The 21,958-nt window shown below is 41.2% G+C and overlaps 3 protein-coding genes across 4 annotated transcripts; 2 read left to right on the top strand and 1 right to left on the bottom strand.

Moving 5' to 3' along the window:
• The first annotated feature begins 377 nt into the window (after window positions 1-377).
• On the top strand, window positions 378-2,884 carry commd4 (COMM domain containing 4). The gene is made up of 8 exons (XM_071536291.1): window positions 378-636; window positions 888-959; window positions 1,081-1,146; window positions 1,238-1,277; window positions 1,434-1,553; window positions 1,922-2,002; window positions 2,135-2,311; window positions 2,415-2,884. The coding sequence occupies exons 1-8, from the start codon at window positions 634-636 to the stop codon at window positions 2,453-2,455; spliced, it is 600 nt and encodes a 199-aa protein (XP_071392392.1). The 5' UTR covers window positions 378-633; the 3' UTR covers window positions 2,456-2,884.
• A 172-nt stretch (window positions 2,885-3,056) lies between these two features.
• On the top strand, window positions 3,057-7,120 carry neil1 (nei-like DNA glycosylase 1). Its single transcript, XM_071536271.1, has 10 exons — window positions 3,057-3,343; window positions 3,726-4,230; window positions 4,336-4,455; window positions 5,591-5,699; window positions 5,791-5,884; window positions 6,056-6,177; window positions 6,263-6,290; window positions 6,401-6,471; window positions 6,550-6,766; window positions 6,991-7,120. Exons 2-10 carry the CDS (start codon window positions 3,773-3,775, stop codon window positions 7,035-7,037), a joined length of 1,266 nt encoding a protein of 421 aa, XP_071392372.1. The 5' UTR covers window positions 3,057-3,343; window positions 3,726-3,772; the 3' UTR covers window positions 7,038-7,120.
• An 11-nt stretch (window positions 7,121-7,131) lies between these two features.
• man2c1 (mannosidase, alpha, class 2C, member 1) lies at window positions 7,132-20,820 on the bottom strand. 2 transcript variants are annotated; one of them, XM_071536268.1, is made up of 27 exons: window positions 20,811-20,820; window positions 15,504-15,609; window positions 14,845-14,970; window positions 14,626-14,749; window positions 14,398-14,468; window positions 14,100-14,277; window positions 13,800-13,989; window positions 13,585-13,691; window positions 13,368-13,478; window positions 13,122-13,214; window positions 12,878-12,994; window positions 12,544-12,639; window positions 12,283-12,428; window positions 11,804-11,927; window positions 11,049-11,170; window positions 10,875-10,960; window positions 10,618-10,773; window positions 10,450-10,529; window positions 9,662-9,756; window positions 9,466-9,570; window positions 9,179-9,335; window positions 8,885-9,028; window positions 8,485-8,594; window positions 8,301-8,380; window positions 8,022-8,164; window positions 7,821-7,924; window positions 7,132-7,722 (listed from the first exon to the last, which is right to left on the bottom strand). In XM_071536268.1, the coding sequence occupies exons 2-27, from the start codon at window positions 15,602-15,604 to the stop codon at window positions 7,611-7,613; spliced, it is 3,078 nt and encodes a 1,025-aa protein (XP_071392369.1). In that variant the 5' UTR covers window positions 15,605-15,609; window positions 20,811-20,820; the 3' UTR covers window positions 7,132-7,610. The 2 variants fall into 2 exon arrangements, with proteins under 2 accessions (XP_071392369.1, XP_071392368.1); XM_071536267.1 differs by lacking the exon at window positions 20,811-20,820 and having other exon boundaries at window positions 15,504-15,655.
• Window positions 20,821-21,958: the final 1,138 nt, after the last annotated feature.

Here is a 21,958-nt window from a genome sequence, read left to right as displayed (position 1 = left end):
TGCGAAAGCCTGTTCAGTTTCTATGAGCAAATCAAGAAATATACATTCATTTTCTGCGGTTGCTTTTTCTGTGTTCTACTAATTTTTGTCAAATGTATATGGTGTATTAAGACGCCCCAGTCCCCTTTTCCACATGGTCCAAAAGGGACGCTGAATTGCACGTGCCATTACAAGCGCCCAAACACGTCTATACAAAAAACGACCCGCCAACTCCTTCATAAGTGTGCGGTTTCCAAACGACACATAGGCTACGACTTCTTACTCCGCAAAGTGTCGTGCACATTCCTTCCCTCTCGCAGGTTTTGGTATATTGCCGAGGGGCTTTTATTCTGAAGGGATACGTGAACTGTGCGTGCAGCAGCGTAGATTCAACGTCATCAGCGAGATAGCGTTGGCTTTAGCTCCCAGCTCCCGAAAGCTGCGGGGTTTTTTTGGAAAACGAAAGGTTTTATTGTGACTTTGATGGCACCTTCTACATGATACTAAGACCCAGAAGGAATGATGAAGGTTTGAGCCACCACGGAGCAGCCGTTTAGAAATCGCACACAAAAAGGCTAATAAGCAAGGAGGTTCTATATAAGCTACCAACTTCCGCACTCCCTTCTGCCACTGCTCAGCTGACAAGTCACAGCTATGGTAAACAACACATTAATTTATTAATCTGATTATTTAGCTTATTCAGAGTAAATTTGATACAGTAGACATTTCAGCCGCGTAATGTAAATTAAGTGTTAATTTACCTCATCACTTGATAGAGGTATTCATTCTGCCTCTAGCTAGCGGACTAAGCTAGCAATGTCCAGTGATGAATAACGTTAATGCTAGCGTTACAGTACTCAGGCTGTTGTACAGCACACACCACTTAAATTATGTCTTGTCTGTCTTAGCGGTTCCGTTTCTGTGGGGATCTGGACTGCCCAGACTGGGTACTTGCCGAAATCAGCACACTGGCGAAAATTGTGAGTAGTAACGTTGACGTATAGACGTTAAACATTAATGATAACAGCTACTTTCCTCAATTTCAATTACAGTTGATTGGATGAAAAACTAACATTTCCCTTCTCCTTACTAACATAACAGTCAAGTGTCAAGATGAAACTCCTCTGTGCTCAAGTGCTGAAAGATTTGCTTGGGGAGGGCATTGATGTAAGTGTTGCAAGTGAGAGTTGCAAATAGTTAAGTATCATTAATATACACACTGCATTCACATTGATCAGTGCTGTCTTGTCTCTTTCAGTATGACAAAGTTGCAAAACTTACTGCAGATGCAAAGTTTGGTAAGTCACCAATGCTCACCAATGCTACCACATTTGAAACTGACTTGTTTAATTGCTTTACACGCAAACCTACAGTATCATCACTAAACACTGTCATGCTACCAATGCATCTTTGTGTTCCATAACTTTCTTTAATGTTGTCAATCCATCTTGCAGAGAGTGGAGACATCAAAGCTAGTGTTGCAGTACTGAGCTTCATTTTCTCCAGCGCAGCAAAGCACGACGTTGACAGTGAATCCCTGTCGAGCGAACTGCAGCAACTTGGTCTCCCTAAAGGTCAGTTAATTGGGTTTATCACTGTGCCGGTGCCAGGAGAAAGGCCAGGCTCAGCCATTTGTCAAAGTGGCATAAAGGCTGAAAAACACAACCCTAGAGTGTATTTCTTCAACCACTCACAATACTTTGTTAGAGCTAGTTTGCTGTCGTGCCCAGGTGGGACATAGAAATCAAAGTGGACAATATGCAAGGAACACATTATGAGAACAGTGAATTGACATATATAAAACACTCACAGTTGACTTTCTGCCAGCTTGAGACTGTATATTCTCTAAAATTATGTTGTATAGATGATCCAGTTTGATTATTAGATATAACTCCTAATCACCTACTGTGTGGTTATTAATGACATGCACCTATTCTTTTAGAACATACAACAGGGCTGTGTAAATCATATGAGGACAAGCACTCCACACTGCAAGACAAGCTAAGAGAGACAAGCCTGAGATGTAAGTATTCCCATTTGCCATGTCATTTCATGGAGGAAGACAAAAATAACAGATGATGAGTGATGTCCTCTGTGAGGTGTGCAGACAGTATGTAAGGGTTAGGTGTCAATTATACTGCATAATGTGTTTCAGTGGGGCGCCTGGAGGCTGTGTCCTGGCGAGTAGATTACACTCTTAGCTCCAGTGAGCTGAGGGAGGTCAATGAACCAACGATTCAGCTTAAACTGCAGGCACAAGGAGCAGAGTCAGGCTCCACAGAGACTACAGTCGTCTCTGTTTCTGCTGACAAGTTCAGAGTTTTGCTCACAGGTTAGTTCTGCATGCTGTCGAATAACAATCCTTTTCTCTTAAGTTATTTTTTTCTAACCAATTTTACGTTTCTGATCATTCTTTTCTCTGTGTATTTCTACAGAGCTAAAACAAGCCCAGGCTATGATGAATGCACTACAATGAAACATGAACTTCAGCTATCTAGAGTTAGACATTCGGTCCTTGATGATGTCTGATAAACAGCAGCGTTTGATGGACACAACCAGTGAAGCTGACAGACTGCCAGAAGTGCCATACTGACATCATGAATAGTATAGTTTTTTTGTATGTACTGTTAATCTTTAAGGATGGCCATGAGTGAATGGCAGTACCCATCTCTTTTTGATTGATTTTCCTCTGAAATGGCTACCAAACTAATATTAATTCATGGTTATGACTTCTATTCTGGACTTCGTGATTTGTCACACAAAGTAACAGAACTGAAGCAAAAATGTTGAATGGTCCATTTTTGTAAAATATTGTAAAATATATTATTTCACACATTTTAAGTTGAATTATGTTGATAGGCTTTCATTTTTACCAACGTCATATGCTAAAAATAAATCAATTTTAAAATACTGAGATCCTTTCTTCTTTGCCTACAATTTTCGCAATGCCTACAAATCCCATCATGCATTTGGTTGTGTTTGCTCGTTCCTATCTGCTGCTTGCGTTCTCTACAGTGCAGTTGCTGAAAAAGCCACGGTTAATCAGTCCGTTTTTCTATGAATTATTACAGAAAATGTAACATCTACTCAGCGCAAACATCTATTTTCAAGTAATGAGAGTCAAAAGCTTGGCGTTTGTCTCGCGACATTTGCGAATGAATGAGTACTAGTCGCTTCACGCGCACGCTGATGTTACACAACTCGTTTGGTAACACTCACACTTGCATGCTGTTAAAGCCCTCTGGTTCATGCCATTTCCTCTTTGTAACAGCCTTGCAGAGAGCAACGTGACAAGTTATCTACAATTTAACGCTGTATCATTATCTCCTTATTTAGCAAGTATCTGGTCCATTTCCTTGTCTGGGTAAGTTGCCTGAACTGATTACCTTTGCAACTCACTTATTCTAGTACGCAACTACATTAAAGCGTCAGCCTTTACCATTTCAGGCCTGAGAGTAATCAGTGTTCTTACTGATGTTGCTTATTTCCCTATGGTGTAATGCAGAAACATAATGCTTCAAAACTTAAGTTTGAGGAAAATTAGCTAATAATGCACCCTGAGTGAATCATTGCCTAGGAAATTGTGTTTTCTAAGAAGCTGGCTTTTGCAAAAAATAAAACAAAACAGTGAAAATTAACATGTTACTCAAGAAGCAGGCATGTGTTTTTATTCTTTCAGTCTGAAGCTGTGCATTGGTGCTTGAACTGATACTTTGAGTGATATAATCTTTGTTCAACTTTTACAGCTCTGTGTTCTCTGCAGTTGCAGCACGGACTCATCTGTTAAGACAAAATGCCTGAAGGGCCAGAGCTCCACCTGGCCAGTCTTTTTGTGAACAGGATGTGTGCCGGCGTAGTGTTCACAGGAGCAGTCAGAAAGTCGGAGGTCAGCAAGAGTCCTGATGTGCCCTTCACCTGCGAGGCCTACCGCATCACGGCTGCCTCCAGAGGGAAGGAAGTGAAGCTCACACTGACGCCCATGAAGCGCGATGATGAGAAAAAACGGCGAGTCACGGCAGGGCAGGCAGACCAGCCCATGGACATTGTTTTCCGCTTTGGGATGTCAGGCTTTTTCCGCTTCACCACACAGGATGAGCTGCCCAAGCATGCCCATCTGCGTTTCTATTCTGCTGAGACGCCGTGCAGAGTGCTGAGCTTCGTGGACGCACGCAGGTTCGGCAGCTGGCAGCCCGGCGGGACCTGGCAGCCTGACAGAGGGCCCTGCATCATGTTTGACTACCAGAGCTTCAGGTTAGGGAGTAATGATTGGTGCAACGATTGTGTTACTTCAGTCACTTGCTCAACCAAAAGGTTTACCCATGTGATTGTTGCACTGACCAGTTTGTCATTTTGCAGAGAGAAAGTCTTGTCTCACCTGTCCGATCGCGCCTTCGACCGGCCCATCTGTGAAGTTCTGCTGAATCAGAAGTACTTCAATGGCATCGGGAACTACCTGAGAGCTGAAATTCTTTTCAGGTGATTTTGGTAAACATACACAACCCTCAGGAATAATTTTGTATATTATTATATTGGTATTATTTATTTTAATCTGTTTATTTGACAGGGATAGTGCACATTAGTAAATATTTCTGCAGATGTGCCACAGTTGGCCCAAAAGGCTAGTTTCCGTCTGCAGTCCCAGGCCAGAAGTCATCAGTGGCTGCCTAGAATTAAAAGCACAAACAAACACAGACATGCATACACAGGGCTAAACCTATCAGCTTATACACAAAACTGATGAGTATAGGAGACCACTGGCGACAGGACAACATTTAAGCAGATGTTAAAAATACATAAAGGCAGGCTCAAACAGAGCGAGCACAAAGTCCATGATGAACAGTACTGACAAAGACGCAGGACAACATTTACAAAGCACACAGACCTTGATTAGCAAGATACAAGCAGTATATTCATAGTATTCCCATGATGTCACATGCATTTCCTACCAATCTGTCGCTTTACAACACACACAGCTCATTGGCTGTGTTTGTCATTTGATTGTAATCACTCGTTAATTTATTACAATCACCTGTTATTTTCCTACCAAGATGGCCGCGTGGTGATGTGACAGAATACTATGAACACAAGCAGTTAGCAAAAACATGGACACAAGTTAAAAGACAGTGATAGATTGGCAAAGTAGAAGGATTGGAAGCATCTTACATGTGCAACATCAACGATTTATTAAAGCTTCAGAAGCGCATCAGTAAACAAACAGCGCATAATGAGTAGGTGAAAGGTGATAGATTGGCAAAATGGCAGAGCAACCCTAATTTAGTGTTGGTATATTTTGATCATTAATGAGCCAAGATCTGAACTGACTTGAAAAAGACTAGTGTGTGTTATGATCCCTGATATCTACTGGCACAGAGTTTCATTCTCGTGAGGCTCTGGTTGAAAAGGCGGAGTGACTAAAAGTGTTGCATTGTCTAGATTATGAACCAAAAACAATAAGACCTCACAAGTTACAAGAACTGTTTCCGAAATGAATGGCTTTGTTTCTTTCTTCCACTTTCATTAATTCTTACATCCTGTGGGAGTCACAATGATTCAGGCGCATTTTGAGAACACAAGAGCCTTTTCTTATCAGACAAAGTCTCTTTCATTTCAGGTTGAACATCCCACCATTTGTGCAGGCAAGGACCGTGTTGGAAGGCCTTGAGTCTGAAGATTTATGTGAGAATGAGAAGCCAGTGAAAGAGGAGAGCTCAGACACAAAGGTGAAAGAACAAAGGACACAGTTCACACATCATAAAATGCTCACTCCCTTCACTTTTCATTTTCTAACGCGCTCTGTTTTGTTTGTAAAAGATCTTAGACAGAACTACAAAGAAGAAAGAGAAAGTGGAGACTGCTGACCTTCTAAGATTGTGTCACACAGTTCCTCTGGAGGTGGTGAACCTAGGTAGGCCACTGTGTGTTTGCTGTCTTGTCTATTTATAAATTCCACAACGCAAACATGATGACACTGGTAGTTTTGTTTCTCCTGAAATTTAGGGCAGATACGGTTTTGTTTCCCATAAAATGCATATTTGTTTCTGACGCATTCAATTTTGTGGTTCCTTTCAACCTTAAGGCGGAAAGGGCTACGACCCTGAGAAGGCTGACTACTCCGACTTTGAGGCTTGGCTGCAGTGTTACTATGTGGATGGAATGAAATCCGTCAGGGACCACAACGGCAGAACAATATGGTTCAGAGTGAGTTGTGGAAAAAATATAAGCCCTTTTTTCTCTGGTAGGTTTTATGCGTCATTGGTACCAGTAACTACTGTTCTCATTTCAGGGAGATCCAGGCCCCATGGCTCCTAAAGGTATGGAAAACTTTGGATAAATTAAACCTAGCTCACTTCTGCTGAAATGTATCTGAGAATATTATAATGCATCAGACTGAACAAATGTCTGGTGTCTTCTCACCCCATAGATTCAAAATCACCCAAGGCAAAAAAGAGAGCAAAGAAAGAGGGTGATCATGATTACACCGGCAAGAAAAAGGTATAAACCAGCACTTTTCTCCCTTTACTCATGATAAACTCTACAGACAGTTAACGCCCGATGATTTGATTTCATTAGGTGGCCAGGAGTCGCCCTGAAAGCACGACAAAGGAAAAGATGGTCAGACGGGAAACAGTGACAAAAAAGCCAAAGAAAGAAAAGGACGGACTTCAGAAGGAGACGGGATCCAAGAGACGGAAGTCTGAACAAAAAGGCCGGGAAGTGAACACACCTGAGGATAACAAAAGACCGACTACACGTGGGAGGAAGGGCAGTACTGCAGAGGCAGCCGCAGGTGAGAATCTGATCGCATGACATTTACAATTTCACCGGAAATCAAATTAGCCAAATACTTAAGTGGAAGCATATGTATTTTTTTTTTCTTGATGGGGCCACGTTCTTAGCCTTTCTTTCTTGGTAGAAAATGTCCAAAAACAGCATTTTTCAGATTCAGGTGTGTGTGTGTGTGTGTGTACTGTAATTAATTTGTAGATGTGTAATGAGTCCTTTCTGCTGCAGTTCCACAGAGGCGGAGTGGGAGAGTGACCAGACTGAGCAGCAAATAGACACAAGCTCATGACAAAGGGATTGACACTACTGTATGGGACCATTTTATGCTTTTATACAATTAACTATTTTTTAAAAAACAAATAAAATGTTTTTACAAAAGATCTGGAACTGTTCATTGGACTGATAAAAAGCAGGTCAACTAATAACATTACATCACACTCATTCAACTTGTCAGCTATAAGTAGTACATATAATTATGGCAAAGTGTCATGTTTTATTTGAAAACATCAGGTATAATGGACCTTCTGGCAGTAGTAAAATATAAAGGTCATATAGATGCAAAAGTTAAAAAAAACACTTGAATCTACATTGCAAGTCTCCCCATTAATTATCAAAAGAGCAGCTCCAGGATACACTGCTGTACATTTGGTAGAACAATACAAAATATAGTCTAGGGTTAACTAGCTTTTAGTCTTAGCCCAGTTCATGTTGAAATATTTATTGGATTGACCATAATAATGTGTGAATTCTTGAACTGAATTGTACTCCATTTAATTTGATCCAGACAATATACATGTAATCAGTATTCTGAATGTGATTACCCTGAGACTTGGCAAGATGTATACTGATTACAGGAAGAGGAGGAGCGACACAATTTGAAAGGGACTGAAGTTTAAAGTAATTCCATCGGATGTAATTTGAGCTGGCTGAGTCGAGTCTGGCCGCTCCAGAAGATCACAACTGGGAGGCGGAAAAAAACAAGTTTTATTCTCAGCACGCAATGCAACATAAAGATGTCAATCCATAGTTACTGGTATAAAGTCTAAATATATACTTACTGCCACGCTTCTCGGACTGGGAGGGTGGTGCAGAGAGTTGTGGTCACGCTGCTCCCGTGTGACTCATACAGGCGGACAACAAGTGCACCCTTCCTGTCCTCGGCCTGTGATGGTAAAACGACGACGATAGGGGTTAAAGCCTCATTAATGGGCTGAGCGGATTAAGTTGAGTGAGTTCAGGCTGAGCGTTTGATGGGATACCTGTTTGACTGTCTCTAGGATAACTGCTGCGGTGCTGACAGTAAAGGCACTCCATGGCACGGTGTCAGGGCAGCACTGGATTAGCCTCAGAGGGAAGTTGAGGTTGTATGCGGACTGGATGACAGACGCATCTTGGAAGGATCCTGCATTACAGCACACACAAACAATGCTATTACATGTTGAATCTTGGTTTCACTGTTTATGCTGCACAAAGTTCCACAAGTTCTCAGAAAATACAGTTTGATATTTTGGAAAGTCAAAAAGACAATTCAAACCCACCTGTGTGTGGCATGATTGCATAGGTGAAATGATGAGTTCCCATGTCAGCATTGGCATCTGGGGCCTTGGGTGCTCTAAGTCTGAGACAGAGACATCTACTGTTAGGATTATTTATATTATTCAGTGTTATCGGATTGTATTATTATTTGTGGTGGTGTTGTGCATGGACATTGGGAAAGCTTACAGAGATAATGTCATGGTGTTCCTGTGAACTGAATAGCCGTATTTGCAGTCATTCAGCAGTGCAACTCCAAAGTTGTGCTCTGACAAGTCGGCCCATTTGTGACCCCAAACCTGAGAATTAAAACAACATGATGAAAAATGGCAAAAAAGATACACAGTATGTGTGTGCAGTGAGCTGTACAGGTATTTGGACAGCAATACGTGTGGTGTTTTGTTATAACAGTACGACTGACATTGGTTGGGTGATGACAAGTATTCAGTGTACAGGGCCAAAACATCAAACAAGGTGTCACTGACCAAAAAGTCAGGAAAGTGGATTAACCTCAGGAAAGTCATTGTGTAGCAAGGTCAGTAGATACATACGTACATACATATATACAGTGGATTACAATGTGCCATACCTCAAATCTGGCCCAGTCCCAGGAGGTATTCCTGTGTGTGGGTCTCTGCAGGTGGCCGAACTGGATCTCAAACGTAGCGTTGGGGCTGCGCACTTGCACTGGGAATTCCACCTTGAGGAACTTATGTGACTCGGCCCACTCCACCTGGAATTCGAAAAATCTCAATATTTATCGCAACATTTGGACTTCAAATGTCTGTTTCTTGTTTTTTATCTGTATTTATGTCCTTTGTTCTGTAAACCATTTGTGGCAAATAAATCAAGATGTAGAAACAATAACAGCAATATAGTGTACCTGTGTGTTGAACTTGATGTAAGGACACATGGCATCTACCACAATCTCCTGTGTGATGGTGCTCTTGCCACTGATCCTGAGTGTGAAGCTGACGCTGCCCCGCAGCCCACCTGACGACACCACCTGAACAGGCTGCACCACCTCCAGCACTGGCTTCCTATGGGGTCAGAACGTCAGGCTGAGTTCATGGTATTCCTATCTAAATCGGCTAAAAATACTGCAATGGATTTCAAGGAGATAAAGTTAAATATTTGCCACAAGATGGATGCAACAGTAATGACTGACACCTTGTCTGAAGATGGTAGTCCATTACATCCCAAGCATCCCAGTACAGCGGGACATCATCAAACATGACAAACTGGTTTCCATGGCAGCCATCAGAGATGGCTTCTCTGAAACCAACAGAGTGGCGAGACACATGTTAATTCAGTGCTGATAATGCTGTAGCACACAATGCACAGGTGTTTCTTCATGTGGTCCTACCTGCTTGTGTCGACCAGATACAGCGATGCCAATCTGCCATCCTTGTTTATGATAGTTCGTAAAATCCCATTCTCCATGAGGACAGTACCGTCGGCCTGTAATGTTAGACAAAGTACGGAAGAGGATTAGGGCCACATGTGAAAAATGTATTTGAGTTCTGACTTTAATCTCAGAATTCTGACTTTAAAGTCAGAATGATGTAAGGACACATGGCATCCAGAATGTCAGAATTCTGAGATTAAAGTCAGAATTCTGAGATTAAAGTCAGAATTCTGAGAAAAAACTCAGAATTCTGACTTTAATCTCAACATTCTGGATGCCATGTGTCCTTACATCATTCTGACTTTAAAGTCAGAATTCTGAGAATAAAGTCAGAATTCTGACTTTAAACTCAATTTTTATTCTCAGAATTCTGACTTTAAACTCAGAACTCAAATACATTTTTCACATGTGGCCCTAATCCTCTTCCGTAGACAAAGCCTCGGTCAGTCCAATGAAATTATACTAGAGCTTTACACTACAACTAATTATAGTAGAATTAGCCTATCATGTAACAATCTTCTTCCCCTTCTACTCTTAATAAAAAAACAAACAAAAGGAAAACCTCTCTGATTCTACGAATGCTACTTATATTCCTATTGAAGGCTTTGCTGATGAAGACTGTGATATACGGTCGTTTTGACTATTGTTGATAAAATGTACTTATTGTAAATCGCTTTGGACAAAAGGGTCTGCTAATTGACATGATGTAATGTAATAATGTAGAATGCCCTCTTCATGCAGCGTACCTGAACAGTGACAGAGACTGGAGTCACAGGCTGTGTGTCTTTGACAGTAGCCAATCCAATGCTGGGAACTCTCACCAGAGCTGAAACACCACAGATACAGAACATCAGACATTGAGATGTACTTCGGAAGACAACAAAGCAAATCACTAATGTAAATGTCTAATATACCTAGACCAGGTTGACCAGCGCCATCTTGGAGCTGGATGACTTCATTGCGCTCCCACGGCAGGGAATTGAAGACAGCAGTGGCATCGCCCTTCTGCCCCTTGGACCACACAGCTTTACAGGCATCATGCAGCAGCCTGCCACCAGCACTGCGGATGTCTAAGACACAGAGTGATACGCTTTTATTTTGAACCCCTCAATATGGCTGTGATTTAATGGACAGCTGCTGTAGTGAATACAAATCTTTCTTCATAACGTACCTTCATAATACCGGAGTGCATCCTCCACAACCATCTCTATACAGCTCCCAGGGATCACATCATGGAACTGGTTCAGAAGAAGCAGCCTGCAAGGGAAAAAACAAATAAACCTCCAACTGCAACACAAAGACCATCCATCCCTCCTGTATCTTATCTAAGTTGATTAGTGGGTACCTCCAGAGCTCCTGCAGCTGTTTCACAGGATACTGAAAGGACTTGTCCTGCCACAGTGCCAGGCTGCAGGCTATCTCAATGTCATGAAGCAGTGCCTCACACTCGCGGTTCCCACGCTTTATCTGCAAACAGACCAAATGTGAACATAGTTTTAACAGAAACAAGTACACACATTTTCGTTTTAACAGTCAACTTCTACTTCTGGCATCAAAAGTTCTTCATCATTCAGTTTGAGTGATTATGGGTGAGTGGTTATACTCATATTTTTATATATATCTATATATAACTATATCTCTATATATACTGCGCATATTTCATATCTATTTTCTGCACTGTTTTTTCTGTGGACATATGTCTGCATGAGTCAACATATATGAGATTTTTCCTGTCATGTGTGTTTATACTAATTTATATTTACAGTACTTAGGCCACTGAAAAATTCAAATGAAAAATTCAAATGAAACCCATTTATCTGAGCAGTAAGTGTTTATTTGTGTTGAAATTGGCAGCAGTATATGTTTACATAACCCTACAATTGTTTACATTGTTTTATTGCTGTTATTGTCTTATTATTTGTACTATTCCTATCTTTTCTACTGTATTTATTGCCTAGTTTATATTCTCTGTGTGTGCTTATATTCTTTTTTTTCATTTTCCTGCTGAATCCTATTATACATTTTGTTCTGCTGCAAAGGCCTAATTTCAGCACAGGGATCAGTTTAATCTTATCTTATATTTAGAGAACTGAAGCCCACCTGTGCCTGTGTGGTGTACGTGCCGTTGTGCAGCTCTAGGAAGAGCTCTCCAGTCCAGGTACACAGCAAAGCTGAGTCAGTGTGAAGCTGAGAGAAAAGCCTGTCAGGAACAGACATCTGGACCCTAGGAAACATGGACAAAGATGGAAGGGAAGTGACCAATGACGTCCTTCAGTTTGACTGTATGACTTCAATATGATTGTAATAAGTGGCGTAATAAAACAATGCCACAATGACTGTCTAGACATCACTCATATCCTCTTGTATTTACCAAATGCAGAGTAATCTACAACATACGTGCTACTATGCTTGTTTGAAACGTGCGTCATAGGAGAATCACACTGTGTAGGACAAAGTAAAAATAACAGTCTTGACTAATTTATTGCAGGGAAGTCTTTCCGGTATAGTTTTTATGTTTAGATTGGGCACGGTCAGTTTTACTGATGGTTGCTGATTCAAACTGTGAGACAGGAACTGACTTGGGAAGTCCATCTGTGTCCTGGACTCTCTGAAGTCTGTCAAGCATCAGCTGTGTGGGTCCACCGCCGCCATCACCGAAACCAAACAAAGCTGCACTGTGATTGGCTCTGCCTTTGTCTTTGTTGTTCTTCACAGTGTTGACCAGCTGGGGGCAGAGGAAAAAGCCAGAGGAATGGGAGCGTCGTAAACGATTCCCTCGCAGACTTTACATTTACGTAATCCTTTACATAATAATATTGCGTATTAGAAAGCAAACTCACATCTTCAACCTTGCCCTTCATCTCGTATGAATTTCCAGGCGGGAAATGAGTTAGGACCTGGGAGCCGTCCAGACCCTCCCAGAAAAATGTGTTGTGCTTCAGGAGTGAAAAGAACAAAAACAAGCACATCTCAATCCTCAAAAAACAGGTGCTGGATGAAATCCAAATAATGAAGCACAACAGAGAGTCTGCACACTGTACAAAAGCTCCCAAAGCATTAAACAGTGTGCAGACTCTCTCTGTTGTGCTTCAGAAAAGAGAAATAGTCAATAGAAAATCAAAATTGTTACTTTTACGTAGATCTACTGTGGCTGGTGTGGGGGCAGTTACTTACAGGGAATGTGTTCACCAGGTTCCAGCTGAGTTTTTGTGTCAGGAATTGGGAAATACCACTGCCCTGCATTATTTGAGGAAGTTGGGCAGAGTAGCCAAAGGTATCTGGCAGCCAGAACTAATGAGCACAGAGAAAAGATCCTTACACAATACATTCATAAAAACAAAGTTGCTACAAATGTAGCAGACATACCATATGGAAGTCAAAGCACATTAGGGAGGTCTAGTGTTTTATGAATCCCTACCTCTTTGCAATAGATTCCGAACTCTTTGTGAAAGAAGCGCTGGCCTTCCAGAAACTGCCTGACCATGGACTCACCTGAAGGCAGATTTCCATCCTGATAGGCAAACATTAAGTTAGTTCATCTTAACGTGCACAAAATTGGCACATCACATGTTTCTAAAAAGGATTGTATGGCAACAGGCCCATTATAGGGCAAAATATGTACCTCAAATCATGAGGTACAAGAAATAAGACAGATCATGCTTGCCATTTCCACCCATGTGCCTCCAACTGGTATGAACTGGCCCTTCTTGACGTAATGCTGAATCTGGGAGAAAAGTCCTGGGTACCAGCTTTTTACCCACTGGAACTGTTGGGCCTGCACAAAGACCAAAGGGGTCAAATCTTAACTGGACTCTTCTGATCTGCAGAAATAAAAATAATAACCTACACTGATCAGATGAACTGTATTTGTGGGGAATTACCTGAGAGCAAGTGAACACAAACTCTGGGTTCTTCTCCATCAGACGGATCACTGTCACCCAGCTTCGACCACATTTGCGAATGGTCTCTTCATAGGGCCACAGCCAGGCTGGAGATACAGGATCAGAATTATTTACTCATTTGTCAAACATGGGAATATCACAAGACTGTATGTGCACTGTCTGTTGGTTTCCCATTTCAATGATAAACCTGAGACCTGAGTCTATGTGGCAGTGGCCCATGGCGTGGACGATGTGCTGGCTTTGTCCATTCCGCTGGCTGAAGAACTTGTGTGCCAGACTGCGCGCTTTGGGAAAAGAGCTGGGATTGGCTGGGTCACAGAGGTTCACCATCTCATTAACAGTGAAGAGAGCCTGATAGCCTCGCTGCTCTTCCTCTCCCAGTTGCTGTGAAGAAGGAAGATAGAATTAACATAAGCTGAACGTTCGCCTTTAGCAGCTTTCCATTTGCACAGTAAAATAATGTATCAACATAAATCATTCTCTTATGAGTGTACCTTTACAATGTCAATCAGCATCTCGAAATCAGTCAGCAGCTCCCTTACGTCCCGGTTGAACACCACCAGCTCAGCCTTCTGCACAGAATACTTCCTGCTAGGATCTGGGGCTGCAATCATGGACCCTTGACCAGCTCCAAAAAGTCCATTACAGGCCAGCTCCACATAAAGGGTGACACTGAAGACCAAGGGACAATATGAAATGCATATTTGAGCAGTTGCAAGCTGGGCCAAAAGTTTGATAAGCTAAGATGGTTACAGCATAGCAACAAAGTACTCATGCTCATAGTTGACTGACCTATGTGGCTCCTCATCTTTCAGACAGTCGGTCAGGATGTAACTGGTCTTTTCACCCTCTTTAGTCAGCCCCTACAAGTGAATATTTTATACATCCAGGTGAAATCTAGAGATGGAAAACACTTCGCAGCAGCATAGAATGCAAGTGATTTCAATCTAGCATGAGGGGGGGAAAAAGTTAGCATGACGCAGTAGGAGCTGAAACTAAGGCCATGTCAGCAGATGTTACCTGCACCGGCTGTTCGTCTCGCCAAACCATTGCTTCCCCATCGCTCTCCCACAGAAGATGAACTTCCTTCCCTTTCCAGGACTCAGGGATTTCCAGGGTCACTTTGAACCAGGAAGTCCACCATCTGAATAAGCAACAAGCCCTTAGTTAGGTTATTGGCCAGATCTGAGGGAATGTTTTTTCAAAGAGAGGGCTATAAAATATGATGTTATTACTTACGTCGGTCCAAAGGTATCCCCGACTTTATAAGGCGCAAAGTTCTGCTCGGCAGCCTCGGCGAATGGGATCCGTTTAGAGGACAGGAATGAGGTGACGGATTCAAGTGGATAAGAGTCTCCATACAGTCTGCAAGAAATAATCACCCAAAAACTGTCTTCACACTGCAAAGTACCACTCACACTGCCTACACTCAGAGCAGACCAATGTCCAAGTCACAAAGTGTCTGCAAATAAACTATATGAGCAGATGAGCAAATACTCATCTGCTCATGAGTGTGATATGAACAGTCTCTTAGCCCTTATGAAAAAGAACTATCCTATAATCAATTTTAGAAGGATACTACACAAATAAACCTATAAATCCCTATAGGAATAGAATATAGTGATACCACAGGAGATAAAATATACCATTATCTACCCATAGAGACACTACAACTCCCTATAGGAATGTTACAGTGATTTTTGTTGGGGTTTTCATTCACACTTCCTTGATAGCAGATTGGTGTCCAACTCTCAACTCTACAGAGAATCTATGTGAACAGCATGATGTTCAAGCGTGATACAGTATTATATAGTAACTTAAACAGGCGGACTGCACCAGAAATACATCTTTTCAAGGCCTGCATCACCATCTAGTTTTGTGAATGACAGAAGCCTTACCGTCCTCTGAGATTGCAGTCTGTAAAATAAATATCTGATATGAATTTCTCTGCTCTCTCCAGAAGAGTCCGCCTGTTCTTCAGCACGGGCTGGTGATACATGACAACTCAACGCTACACCTGACAAACAACACCTGGCGGTCTGCAAGACTTGTTTTTATACCGGGGACACTCAAACCTACACGACCCTGCAGAGAGACCCGGAAGCAGAACTTACTATTATTGTACTTACAGAAAATGGCCGCTAGATGTCAGTGTTGCTAAATGGCAACCATCCCCAGCAGAGAAGAGAAGAGAGAAGATGCTGTTCAATGGGTAGGACTGAAAATGTAACAATGTAACAATAGGTGATACATTCCTTTTATTATATTTATTATTATTGTTCAATAAAGAGAAGAAGCTGTGATAACCAAAAGGTCTGCTAAAGTATGACTACCAGTTATTCCAACTGGGCTGTTAAGCAATTCTGTTATGTGCTGGACAAAAAGGTGAAGCCATTTAGAAGTGTTTACTTTTCACAGATGCTCTTAGAATTAGAAAAAAAATGCAATCAAAACAGAGATTATTTTTATAACACCTCAGTACTTTAATGTTCGATTCTGCATGAAAGCAGTTATTTACAGTCATTTTACACAAAGTGACGTTTGAGAAACAGTACAATGGGTCTACAATCTCACAAATAACTGTATTTACAAAGCAAAAAGTCAGTCCACACAAATACAGTTCTCAAGGCCATCATATTGTAACACATGCCTACTGGGATTTTGTTTTTTTTTATTGTGACACTACATATGGCAATGTGATATTAGCAGTAAATTGAGGCCACAAGCAGCAATGAGCAGGCAAACTGGTCTTAATGTTGGGGGATACGGTACATAACTCTTTGTGGAGGAATACTGAGAGCTACAGCCACAAATTAATTGTAGGGAAACACTCAGCCTGTACTTCTCCTGACCAGTTCTGCTCTCATAAAAAAAAACAACATTGGCATTTCCTCATTTTGCTAGATAGCCGGTTTAATCACTTTAGAGTGTCTATAAGCGAGATCTTAAAGGTGTTATCCTCTGCTACACCATGTGCATGCAATCACATGTAAAATGAATCAAGTAACATCAAAATGTGATCCAAGAAGTCTGTATGAATACATCGACAACAGAAGAAATAGTTATTAATGTCCATCCTCATGGTGAACCCCATGAGGATGAGATGATATGTTCACTGCACAGCGGTCCTGTGGTCGACTGTATAGGCTAGAGTCTATCTGAGCGGCTGACAGGAGTGCTGGGGAGTTAGTCTTGTGATCAGAGTGGCCGAGGGGTTAGGGGTCAGCCCACGTGCAGCCCGGAGAAACAAAAGCCTTTTTCTCAGCATTATTCACAGGGAAGGAACTGTGTGGTTCTGTGTTTGAATGGAGCTAAGCGCCCTTTTATTATAAAATCCATAGAGCAGCTCTAAGTACAGGGTTGGCAAAGTTGTGGTATAGCCCATCCCTCTCAGGCCACCCTACCATCAGTGGATGTCTGTCGACTCCTATCCCCCTATTGTTTGGACTGCGGTTGTGCTTTCCACCATGTCTGGACAGCCTGAGGGAACAGATGCCACGGTCAGACTTGACCTGAGCGTCTCACCAGCTCAGCTTTGGCCTACTGTGCATGCCTAGAAGCTTCTGCGTGGAGCTGCTGTCCATGTGAAACTCAACACACCATGTCAGATAAATGAGGGGGACTTAAGAGAGGATAGCTGCTCCTCTTGCTCAAAGGAAATAGTCACACAGCATGAAAACACCCTTTTCAACATCCAACAGGGAGGCCTAGCATGTTCTGCCTGCCACAACAGCAAAATGAAAAGGAAGTCCAACCGTATTGTGGCCGGAGAAAAATAGCCGGCTTCCCAAAACATCAGAGCTGCATGCAAACTTTATCTTGTGATCTAGTTAATCCCTATGCCTCCATAGATGTCCAAACTGACCTACAGTATATGACAAGTTCAGAAACACAAATACAGGATGAGTGATGCCTAAAGACACTGGTCTCAGTAGGGTGTTGAAGGTTCATTATACAGTCTCTCTCCTGTTGGAGTTCCTTTGAAACGAGGTGCAGCATGATGAGCTATACTCTTGAGCCATACTCGTCTCTCTCCCCAATGCTGTATCCAACACCTTTACTCTTGTCCTGGTTGGCACCAGATCTAAGGAGTAAAATGTTTGCATATGCATTCATAATTTAATTCTTTCAGTTATTCTTACAATTTTCAATCTGAAATGAAGTCTTCTCCCTGAAATTGTAGCATATAATATTTGATATAATTTTCAAAAAAAAAAAACTTGATAAAATATCATTGTTTAGGAGGTTGGGAAGAAGAGAAGATGAGACAGCAGCTCAGCCTCTCACCTCTGAAAGTGGTTTGTGCATCATTACCATGAGGACATGAGAGGGGAAGTGATGTCCTCAGTGGGCGCTCTCTGTTAAGAAGAGAGCTTCAGCACATTTTACCAGTGGAGCGCATCCAGGTCTGACCCTTGTGGCTGTGGTCTCTGTTTATATGCTCCCTCTTATTCATAGATTGTATCTCATAGACATTATTTTTCTTTTCATCAGATGACATTTAGCTGCATTTATTTGTTGAATGCAGCCATTTATGAAGCCTTTGCATTCCTAAACATTGTATGGCAGAAACTGAATGTTGGATGTCTGAAAATGTCTTAAACTTAATGACAGTAAATCTGAGATTGGGCCTTTGGTCATTTTGTAACCTGAAAATGTAAAACCTACTGGTGGAAATGTGGGTGTTGTTTTTTTTTGTTCCATGAAAAATATTTTAAAAGGCCTCTTTGATCATTTGTTAAACTGTTTTTTTTTTTACTTTTTTTTTTTTTAAATAACTATTAGATTTTTTAAAATTATTATTTTCCCCATTTAGAGAATGTCAGTCATGTCTTTCTTTTATCTTGCCTTAACTATTTTAGTTAAGGCATTCTAACTATAGTTAGACCTTTAGAATCATAACTACACATACCAACACACTATACATGGAGATTATATACTGTACATACATTTTCATCCTCTCCACATTGGCTTCCAGTTGAATTTAGAAGTAATTTAGTTGGTAGAGCATAGAACTACCACTGGAGATTCCTTTATGTGTTTGATTCCTACTGCCACCCATACTAAAAACTGTACAAAAATGTAGCTGTGTAGTTTGGATAAAAGTGTCCACCATATAGCATGTGTTATGTATGTTGTGCATAATTTTCTTGATTGATTTCTGAGCTGAGCTGCTTAGCAGGCCTGAATGGAGCCCAGCATGATCAGTCATCCCTTTTCATCAATAGTTCATGCCTGCTGATTTACATTGCTTTGGTTTAAAAAGGCTAACGCACTGTTACTTTGTTTGAAAATACACAAACAAAATTATGATTATGATCATTATCTATTACACCGTCCTTGAAAGTTTGTTCCCTCAAAAAGTAAATTCTCTAAATCTATTCTCAACTGTATACTATATAAAATCTGTGTTAGTCACACAACAATCCAAACCACAGAAAATAGAGCTGCTCTTTTATAGAAAACCACAATTACACAAGATGTGCTTTTGATTTAAACGATGTCACACTGTCTAGTGCGACTGAGAGTGGGACGAGTGACTGTACACTCCCACCAAGCCCAACTAATGAGGACAGCATCCCCATAAACTTCATCATTCTTTTTCCAACAGTCTGAACGTCAGATTTATGGTTCACTTAAGTCTGGACATTTTCTTGAAATACCCTCTGCAATTGTCCACTTTATATATATCTTGCCCCCCAAAATACATCATGGACAGCTCTCAGTTCGCGCTGCCACTGAAACATATGGCTTCATCAGTGTTGCCCTCTAAACTTCAATGACTTCACTTCTGGGAAATCCCCACACATAGCTACAAAATAATAACCAAAGTTTACAAATGGTAGGTTTCAGTCATTTAACTTTTAACTTAAGTCTTGATGATGAAATCCATCTGGTTTATCAGCTGTGAGGTTTTGTTTATTTTTTTTTTTAACAATTCTACTTATTTTAACAATCATTTCAATATTATGGGCACAGTGTGATTCAACAAGCACAATGTGGACTTGTGTTGTTTTTTCCCTTTACCTACCTTTTTTGCTTTAATAGACAGCATATTAAAGAGACAATGAGAACAAGTCCCAGTGCAGAGGCCGCCACTATGGAAACCAGTACACCTGCAAAGCATGGGAGCAATAGAAGCATAATATATAAAGTTATAGTGTAGTGCATGTACATATGCCTGTCTGCATGTGTGTGTGTATGTGTGTGTGTGTGTGTGTGTGTGTGTGTGTGTGTGTGGGTATGACTTAAGTCACTTTCAGGACACACACACCAAACTTAAGACCAGTTGATTGGGGACGGCTTGTGCAATTGGGGACAAAAGCCGTGTCCCCAATTGGTAAAAAGCTGATTTTTGGGTCAGTGGTTAAGGTTAGGGTTAGGTTAAGGTTAGGGTAAGGGTTAGGTTTAGGCAGGTAGTGGTTATGGTTATGGTTAGGGTAAGTCTCCAGGAAATGAATGTAAGTCTATGTAAATACCCCAAAAGTGACATAAGTAAGACTGTGTGTGTGTGGTTGTGTGTGTGTGTGTGTGAGTGTGCGTGTGTGGTGTCAAATTTTGAGTGTGGGAACAATTATGTCAGTTGATTAGAGAGAAGAACAATCAACAAAACACTGACACAAACCCAGAAAGAGTCCAAATGTTAAGCCACATGTTTAAAATATTTCAGTGGTTTTAGAAATACTTGCTGGGTCTTCCCAGTGTGAACGTTTTACACTAATATCTGAACTCATTTTATATTCTAAAATATTTACCAACATACTCCATTAGATATACAAATGTATCCATTGATAGTTTAGTTTGCTAATTGATAGGCTTGATATTTTGAGGCCAATGATTTTAGACATTGTACCTATTTTTCTTTTCCTTTACATTTACAATCTAGTTTTCTGAGTCAAGAAAAGGTCATTTTAACTTGTTAAAACCCCACAAAGGTAAACAAAGTGTTAGTAGCCTACAGACTACTATGCAGAAAGTGAGAGTCACATGATGCTGGATAAATATGAGATGAAGCTGTCATGGAGAGGACAACATGCAACAACAGGTAAACTGTAAATGTACAAAATACTCAAAAGCAACATACCAAGGTTCATCCAAGATTGGTCAGCTAAGTAAAGAAGAAAAAGAGAGGAAAAGCAAAGTGAAAATGAAAGTCATAGAGGTTCCATCATAGGAGGAAGAGTGAAAAGGAAAAGGATCATCACAGGCAAAAAAAAAGACAAAAAAATAAATTGCCGTTAATAACTGCAAGGTCTTCTTTACGACAGACAGTTCTTTAAATAACACCAGCTGTCTGATTTCACAGTTAACACTCTCATCATGAAGTTAGAACCAATATTGTATGAATGGTTACACAGCTGTATTTGGTGGTGCAGTTTCTGCTCCCTGTATGAATCCAAACAGCATCCTCATCCCAAACTGCCTCCTCACAGAGAGAGTTGTCCAGTCATCCCTGGACCTGCTCATGTTTACTATTACACAGAAACCATCACACCTGTTCTCAAAAAAACACTTTTCACCAGTGATGTAGAGAAGGGAAAACCCACCTCAACTCAGTTCACCACCCACCTTTTAATGGAGTTTACCCACCTTGTTAGGCTGAAATAGATCTTCATGACACACATTTGTAGTACACATCATGCAATATAGTATCAAACTGATGTAAGTGACAGGGAGACAGACTTTCCAGAAAAAAACAATCTTAAAATATAGTACTTTTTGCGTATAATTGTCGTTGTTTCCTTATGATGATCACCAGCTGAAGGTCACTGCTTTTCCTGTGTTTTATTTACCAGTACATCACCGCTTGTCACGAAGTCCTAACTAACTCCATACCTCCAGACACCCAAACAAACCTCCACTTCCTCCTCAAATTGCTCCTTCTCACTCCTGCACCGTTTTCAGCTTAGGTTTAAGAAACAACACGGCACAGAGCACGTGCCAGCTGGTGTGATAAATAACCTCCTGATGGTTGGTGTCTCTCATTACATGAGTATTTTCATCTATTTACCCCAGAGTCCAACTTTCAAAGCCAATTTTCACCAAGTGGAAACCATAAACAGGATCATATCCACCACATCAACTGCTGCCTTTGGTTTCCCCCAAGGCTTGGTCCTTTGCTCCCTTCTGATCTGTATCTGCTCCCTTATGGCCATATAAAAGCCACAGTCCAAAGCTCCCATCATCCCTACCAAACCAGAATTTGTCCTCTGTAGTGTGAAACAAATCTGATGATGCAGTATTGGTAGCTGCCTCCCTTCATGCTCCAAACTTGGGATTACTCCCCATCAGCACCATGTCTTCAACCGCCCTCCTTTCACCTCAAGAACATTGTTTTCATTTGTCTTTTCTT

The sequence above is a fragment of the Centroberyx affinis genome, unplaced genomic scaffold (assembly GCF_046629955.1).
Source record: "Centroberyx affinis isolate AG114_WGS23_722 - 3 ecotype Tasmania unplaced genomic scaffold, CSIRO-AGI_Caff_v1 ptg002853l_1, whole genome shotgun sequence".
NCBI classification, from domain to species: Eukaryota; Metazoa; Chordata; class Actinopteri; order Beryciformes; family Berycidae; genus Centroberyx; species Centroberyx affinis.
Note: the sequence above shows the minus strand (reverse complement) of the source record. Positions and strands in the feature narration are given on the sequence as shown.